Source organism: Lemur catta, chromosome 5 (assembly GCF_020740605.2).
Source record: "Lemur catta isolate mLemCat1 chromosome 5, mLemCat1.pri, whole genome shotgun sequence".
In the NCBI taxonomy this organism is placed as follows: Eukaryota; Metazoa; Chordata; class Mammalia; order Primates; family Lemuridae; genus Lemur; species Lemur catta.
Window position 1 is genome coordinate 62,813,185 of NC_059132.1, and position 8,499 is coordinate 62,821,683.

The 8,499-nt window shown below is 37.2% G+C and overlaps 1 protein-coding gene across 5 annotated transcripts in view; it reads left to right on the top strand.

Moving 5' to 3' along the window:
- CARMIL1 (capping protein regulator and myosin 1 linker 1) overlaps window positions 1-8,253 on the top strand; it is a 302,767-nt gene extending 294,514 nt beyond the window's left edge. For 3 of the 5 annotated variants that reach the window (XM_045551918.1, XM_045551919.1, XM_045551922.1), the window contains 2 exons: window positions 733-882; window positions 7,179-8,253. In XM_045551918.1, the coding sequence (XP_045407874.1) occupies window positions 733-882; window positions 7,179-7,315 (287 nt within the window). In that variant the 3' untranslated portion in view covers window positions 7,316-8,253. The remainder of the gene's footprint in view (window positions 1-732; window positions 883-7,178) is intronic. The other 2 variants (XM_045551920.1, XM_045551921.1) reach the window with 1 other exon arrangement.
- Window positions 8,254-8,499: the final 246 nt, after the last annotated feature.

Genomic DNA, 8,499 nt, shown 5'->3' on the forward strand with positions numbered 1-8,499 from the left:
TAGCAAATATGAGGAACGATTCATGCTCCCGTCTTTCCAGTCAGATAGTAGGGATGGCAGAGCTATGGAGATTGTGACTTTCCTATCCAGAATCCAGAATAAGCTACTCACAGGGATCATCCTGATGGTGTCACTTTGTATTGAAATTGGACTGAAAATATACATGAAGTCTGAGGACATTCTGTAAATGTCAGATGTGGTAAGAGTCTGACTTTATTTATCAGCTTGTCCACTAAGGTGGCCTAGGAATGGTAGCCACCTGTGAATCCTATCTTGTCTTTATAAACTGTTCTGTTGTGCTCATTTCTGTTTTCTTATATATTATTCATGCTGGTTACTTCATTTCCGTGTTCTGTGCTTCCCTTTGGACTAGCGTGCCCAACTAATTTCTGAAACAGGTAAATTGCTATGATTCTTCTGGATTATTCCATAGTGAATGTGATTTTTGTTAATCCATTGTGGAATCAAAATGGTAATACTGGGGTCTTTTTGTTAGCACCTTTTTGGGGCAGACTCAGAGCTCACCTCATTTTGCACGACATTTCCATAATGTTGGCTGTTGAATTCTGTAGATAATGCTGTATCTGCCCAGGACCAACACTGTAGGTTCCTTGAATCCTAAGTGGGGCGGGTAAGCTGATATTTCATTTTAATATTAATATTTTTAATATTAATGTCAACACATTGATGTATGTGCTAATATAAAGGGTAAAATGAATCCCTTTTCCTCAGTAGTGCAAAGAGGAGATTATTACAAAAGACATTCAGATCATGACAATGGCAAGCCTTCCAGTAGAGGGAAAAGATCTTCAAAACTGTACTCCACCATTGCAGAAGAGGAAGTGAATGCAATTGGGCACAGGAAGTCACAGCCAACAAATGGTTAGAGCCTTCAATTATCATCCCCCACTGACCCGAAGCTTATGAACTGGCACTAACAAAAATGAACTTTAACTGAGTACCTTCTCTTATGGGACTGGGTCAGGGATTAGTCATACAAAAGAGTTGGGTTGTTTTTGTTTTTCTAAACAGCAACAGGATGGTCCTTCCATTTGGGGCAAAAAATGTTGACTTAAAAATCTAAAATTAGAAATTCTTAGGAGGATTAAGTTACTTTGGTGACTTGTCCTTAAATTTTTGTGATCATATAGGTTTGTTTTTATGTTTGGGGTCATGCCTCCTATTCTCTTCCTTTAGATCCTGATTCTTCTGTTAGGTTTCACCTGTGGTTGGATCAAAAATTCTTGTAATAGGCCGGGCGCGGTGGCTCACGCCTGTAATCCTAGCCCTCTGGGAGGCCGAGGTGGGTGGATCGCTCAAGGTCAGGAGTTTGAGAGCAGCCTGAGCGAGACCCTGTCTCTACTAAAAATAGAAATAAAAATTATCTGGACAACTAAAAATATATATAGAAAAAATTAACCGGGCATGGTGGCACATGCCTGTAGTCCCAGCTACTCGGGAGGCTGAGGCAGTAGGATCACTTAAGCCCAGGAGTTTAAGGTTGCTATGAGCGAGGCTGACGCCACAGCACTCACTCTAGCCCGGGCAACAAAGTGAGACTCTGTCTCAAAAAAAAAAAAAAAAAAATTCTGGTAATAGAACTTACATCCTTAGAGAATATTGGCTAACACCTTACACTCTTTTAGGAAAGGATCAATTAAAAGCCACTGATAAATGCAGACCGTGGGTCATGATCTTTTAGTGGACATTTTATGACCCTTTAGTAAGACAAAAAAAAGGACCAATTTAACTTGCTAACCTCCAGAAACAGTTTATTCTGTTTTCTAGCAGTTCTGTATGACTCCTGTCTTCCATTTGGCCCAGCAGTAAATTCTATAATGTTCTCTTCTGGTGAAAACATCCCAAGAGATGAAAAGAAGACAGATTTCAAATCAGCTTTATCCTCTGATGGGAAATTTTAGAACAAGCATTACTGACTCAGAGAGGAAATGTCTTTCCTGTGACTAATGTACTCGTCAGCTTCCTGGTTAATAACTTTTTATAAATATGACTTCAAAAATCTTTTAAAGGAAATCATAGTATCTTTAAAGAATATAAAATATTCTGATATGTGAGATTTCCTTAAAGGACTTCCGCTTTTGGAATGAGACTTTGTCTTCCTGTAAAATTTTATCAGGGGTTAACTGATGAGCGTATTTAGGCTCCAGGGATTCGATGCATGGCCCAGCATTCTCGCTGTAACTCCATCCCTTTCACTGCCTCTTAAGAAAGCATTTCAGAATACAAGTTAACGGGAGCGACCTTATTGTAGGGGTACCTTGTCTTTATTGCAAAGGAATAAACCATTCTTAGATGTTAACACTTTATTATTGATAACAAATATCTTGTGATCCACCTCACAGCTTAACAGCCCAATGAGTTATGATACCTCAAGTGGGAACTGTTGTCTTTAAGAACCTTCCTTGACATAGAATTTAAAAAGCATCAACCAACCGCCCACCAGCAACAACATTGGGAGCCTGCCTTCTCAACCAATACCAAGGGATAAGGCATGTGTGCTTACATGCCTGGTGTTCCACACATACTAGCTAGGTGACAGAGTGCAGTTAAGGACGCCACTCACAGCATAAACCAAAGTCTATAGGTCACATAAGGAAAGAACTTTCTGTTTGGACCAGATAGCACCTGCCCTAGAGTAAACCTACTGAGTTGGCCCTTCACTTTTATTTCTTGTGTAGTAGATTTATTTATAGAAACATAGTTCTTCTCTCTACAAGGAATCTTCTCTGATACTGCCAAGAAAACCTCTGTTATCTTCGGTCATAGAAAAGTTGCATAAATGAACCCCTAAGACAGTTATTTTCTGAAGAGAGGTAGAGTTATTTCTGACACTGTATTAAGCCAGAATCTCTGTCTCTTTACTGACTCTTCTACATAGGTTACATAGGTGTTTCTGGATTCTGGAAGTTTACATTTGAACTATTATATCTGTTGATTCATATCACTTGATATTAACAAAGCACCAATGATGCAATGGTCCTTCTTCAAGAGGCCACTAAAATCACTTTATATGACACACAAAGAGATACCATCTTCCAGTACCACACTGATCATACGGTAAGGCTTTGAGTTAGAGTAAAAAGACACAGACACAGAGATAACCCAAAGCACAGAAAGTCAAGGAGAAGAAATTCTGTGTCTGTCTCAGATCTTTCCATGACCCCTTTAGCTTTAAATTCTCATTGTGATGGGCTGCGTCAAATTTTGATGGAATTAAATAGGACCATCTTGTATTTGCTTTTCTGCTTTGACTTCTTGAAATAATGACAGGCATCAAAAAGTAATTTTTACAGGAGCTTCAATTAAAATTATTTTATATATAATATTTTAATTTTGTTTTGTTAGTGCCGATTCCTAGCACTTGACTGTCTCCACCTTTGAGAACTACATAGCAGTCTGCTTTCTGAATAGTTTCCGGTTAAAAAATAGCATTTAGCAGAGCCATTGTGTTAAATCCACTGTGTGTACTTTCTTTTAAGTCTTTTAGTAACAGCTTTGTTTACACTAAAACAGCTTTCTTATTTCCCTAAATCAGATATTTGTGAAACAAACAGAAGCTATTGTTCTCAAAGCATGCTGCATATTTTTTATCATGATTATTATTTTAATTGTGTGGCTATTTTAATGTTGATTTGACAGGTAAAATGCTTAATTTCTTTTACTAGAAATATCTGTAACTGCATCTTTTTAATTTCATATCATTTCCTTTCTCCATTTAATTGTAAATTTTGATGGTTTTGTTAGAGTATATCCTGTTTTCTTGAAGAAAATAGTTGGTTTCGGCCCTGTGTGCGTTGTAATGGCTCTTACTTGCATGGGGCATCTGATTCCGAGATTCCTTTTATATATCACTTGCCTCTTCCATAATCCAACCTGTAGCCAGCAAATACTTGGCTGTGGCTTATAGTCTGTAAGCCAATGCTCTGTTCTACTTTTTCTACCAGATCCAAGTTCTACTTCCCCTATACGAGTTCTTCAAGATAAATTTAACAGTTGGTTGGCATTTGGGGCTCTTGCTAGAAAGTATAAAAAAATCAGGGCTGACTACTGAATACTATTTTAAAGTCATCGTAATGTTTTCCTCCTGGACAATATGGATGTCAGTGGAGCTTACAGTGGAGAAAATATCAAATTTTCATATGCATTTCTTATTCTGAGTTTATATGCATGTGTCAGAGCTTTAAAATTAGTGCATATATATGCAAAGTCAAATCATCTTCAGGAATGACAGATTTCACGTTTGAGCCTCTCTGCACCAATTATTGCCACTATCGACAGAATGTGTGACTATACATGGAGTGTTTGTGTTGAGTAAATTACCTGTTCATTTACTCGAGTATCTTCTATTAATTAATTTTAATGGTATGTGGAATGGTAAAAACTATGTGTATGGACACATGCATAGAGATGCTCCAGCACTCTTAACTGTACAAATAGTTGCCTTGAAGAGGTGTTTGTAAAACAATCTGATTTTTTTCCTATGTGTAAAATCAAGCATTAAATCAAGCTGCCTAGGAGGTGGCCTGCCTAAATTAGTAAAATGTCTGAATTTTATAAATATTTGAAAAATAAACTCTGGAGTTTTACGTTTCAAACAGACATAATTCTGTTTAGACCATCCTTTAATGGAAGCCTGACCAAACCTACTTTAATATTATTGTAATTAGTATCTTAATCATATGCAATCAAATAGATGCTCCCTAAGGGCTCAAAAACAAACTTGACAAAGACATTCCCCCTACAAAGTTGTTTGCACTGGGGATCTGGCCTAGCAAGGCTGGAGCCTGGGAGACCAAGCACTTTGGCTTCCAAACTCACTACATTAGATGTGTAATTTTAATTCCTTGATCTTGCTGTACTTCAGTTTTTCTATCCATGAATGATGCTTACCTATTAAACTAAGGACGTATCAGCCTGGGACTAGTCTCATCACATACACATCCACGGTCGGTAGAGTTTAATCAATGAAGGTGAATATACTTAGAATGAATTTTTAAATAATGTTACCACCATAGTGAAATGCTTCGTCAGCCCTCTTGAAAGAACATGCCATTTTTCCTCTTAGTAACTATGTTGGATAAATTGCAGTATCTCAGTTTTTATCTAGAACAAGCATTTTTGGTTATATGAATTTCTCTATTTTTAGAAAGTACTCTTATGTCATATCATGTAACATGAATTAGACCTGAGATTTCCAAGAAGCTAAAATATTGGGAAGGATAAAAATTTGATTATTCTTTTTATCTAAGAATTAGAACAAATATATTTGCTCTGAAGAGAAATGAGCACTATGTCACCATATTTATTTTCTCTCTTGAACCTGTAGTGTTGAAAGTTTGTTTTTGAGTCAATTTATATAGATGAACAACTTATTTTGGTATTAAAATAGAATGAAAAAAACTATCTAGCAAATATCACAAGTAATGATCTATTTTGAAGTTGGATTTATTGTAGAATATCTTCATGGTGAAGATATGCATCTTTCCCCTACCCCCTGTTCTTAGTATTTAAAGGACTGTTTGAGTATCAAACTGGTTTTATGATAAAGGGCAAAATATTTATAGAAATTTATTTACCTTCTTTCTGTAAACCTGGCTTATTAACAGCTTTCAAAGGACCAATAAAACAAATACCTTTAATTTTTTCACCTAATCCAAGCTTAAAATATAGAAATCAATTGTAATGTTTGTTTATTGCTTTCTTCTCCCATCTGAGACTTTGCCTGAAGCTGTTGAACAAAAAAAAAAATCAAATTTTAAAAAAGTATATACTTTTATGAAAAAGTTTTTCCTTTTCAAAATTTTGGGTAATTTCAACTTAATATCATTAACTAAAAAGTTAAATTTTTATTGTCTAGAGATCAGAATCTGGCTTTAACTTCCGATTGGCAAGAGAAGCACTTTATTATGTTTGCATTTTGACTATAGGCTTAATGAGCTTTTACTTCCTGTAACACTCTTCAGTAGATTAAACATTTAAATAGCTAGCTCCTGGCAAGATGGGTTTTTCAGCAGAATGCAAAAATCAAAATGATAAGAAGCATCAGATGAATCCTATAGTTTTTTTTAGGACTAATACAATATGTTTTTCATTGGATCATTTGAACTTCCAAGTGATGAGGTAGTTGCATCTTCCTTTAAGCCACACAAAGTGTGTGGTTTGGTATTTTTAGCTCAAATGGTGTCTATACGATAGACAAGATGAGTAGTATTTAATAACCCTTAATAACTGTGCTGGAGTACAGCATCTGAACCTTTTCCCAAAATATCATAGCAGTGAATCTGTGTTCTAGTTGGAAAGAACATGGGCTTTGGAGAGACAGATCTAGCTTAGATCGTGGTCAAACGTATCTCATAGGGTACTTGTGAGGAGTAGCAATAATAAAACTGAAAGTGCTTGACACATAACAAAGGCTCAGTTCCAGTAATGATTCTCCCATCATGCTTTGTAAAGTCTCAGATTCTTCATATTTATATGTAATCAAAACAGGCAATAATAATGGTAATTCTTTTACCTGGAGGTTGATTCCAAAAGGGTTGAATGTATCATAGTTAGTATTTAATTTGTTTTCATAAGACATTATTTTTTCAAGGATGCTTAGAGAGTGAAACTGAGGTTTTCTGAGACACAGAATGGTCTAACAAAGATTCCTGGGGCGTTTCCTGATATCCCGCCCCCCAAAACAGGGATGTCCAGCCCTAAATCTACAGAAGGCATCAAATGGGACATCTATGCAGCCAGTGCCTAGACTGTGTCTTCCCTGTTTACTCTGCCGTGTGAGGGGACAGCTACGACCCCCTCACACAGCAGAGGTCTCCTGGCGCAGGACAGAGTCAGGGTGCTCCTCCTTCCTGCGTCTCCCTCTCTCCCCTACCATCCCTTCCCTCTGGGGCCCTCTCAGATTCTTGACCACATCTATGATAGGTTCACTCTACCATAGACTGGTTTTTCTGTGTCTTCTTGTTTTAATTTGTTTCTGCTTTTGTTTTAAATTTCTGTCTCGAGTCTCTAAACATAATAGCGTGTTTGTTTCTGAGAAAATTCATCCTGAGCCCCTCCCCTCACCCCACTTTTCAGGGCTCCTGCTTCACCCCACTGTTGATCAGGCCTCTGGTATTACTTTGCACTAAACTGAACGACTTCCTTTTCTATTTCAGTTTCAAGAAGAAGCTGGGGCAAGCAGGCCCAGGAGTGTCAAGAACAAAAGCAACGGTCCTCCAGTAAAGATGGCCGGCAAGGCAGCAAATCTAGTGACTCTGGGGAAGAAGCAGAAAAAGAGTTTATTTTTGTGTAAAGGTCACCGCTGCAGAAGTCTTCCTATGCAGGGTGCTTTTGTTAGCCATCAGAGAGGAGCCGAGGGCAACACCTCTTCTTCCCAGGCATTCTTCTCTTGGTGCTTTATTCTCCTCTTTCTCTTTCTTTCTTTCTTTCCTTTTTTTTTTTTTCCCCTTGGAGTATAGAAACAGATCCATTTCTTGGTAATTGAAGCACATTTGTTTGGTCTTCCTCCAACCCTTAGCATTTGAGTTCTAAACATTCCTTCATATGCCTTTAACAAAAGCCAGCAATGATTCCATGGGCCCTACTTGAATTTCTCTGAGGCAGCTACAGATTGCCCTGCAGGATGAGTTTTTGGAGGTAAACGAAGTAACTGGACACACACTCACACAAGTAACACCACCCAGCAGACCATGGGGTACCGCTGAATGTACCTGTGTCAAATATGCACATGACTCGATATAGCAATTTATTCTTGATGTATATGCAATTGCACATTGTAATTATATTAACAGAGCACACTAATAAATAATTTGTATAAATTATATATATTAGATCTTGGGTATGGTTTTTACAGTCTCCCAGGGGGAACTTCTTCCTTCCTTGTGTAGAATTATACATTTAAAGTTGATTGGTGACCTTTGCCTACCATCTACAAGCACAGCTAAGAACAGACTGAGAGAGGCCCACAGCCGATTCTACCATGTGCCCAGATTAATGTATATAGTCGATTGGAATGAGGTTTTATGAATATTCCTGTTTTTTGAAGGCCTTTAATTTCTGTCTGCATATTTGCTTTTAATGTGTGATTTTAAGAGAGAATACTTTGACATCTGTAAAAAATCAAAATAATACTCTTTATAAGACATTTCAAAAATATTCACTTACATTATAGGCTGAAGGTATTTTATTCATATGTATATTTATACCAATAACATGATTTTACAAGTGGAATTTTGACCTCCTTCAGTTCTCAGATAATCTGGGAACCATTATAAATAAATGTAACTTGCTAATGCCACTGCCTGCTCTCATCATGGGGAAAAAAGATAAAATTTAACAGAAAGGTATAGAATTATAGATTTGATCCAGTTGCCATTACTATGAATTGAGGGTCCTGCAAGGGATGCGGTGTGAGCAATGATGTGTGATTCGAAGGGCAAGCACAGTGCTCATCTGTTGGAGAGAAGAGTCCTAGGA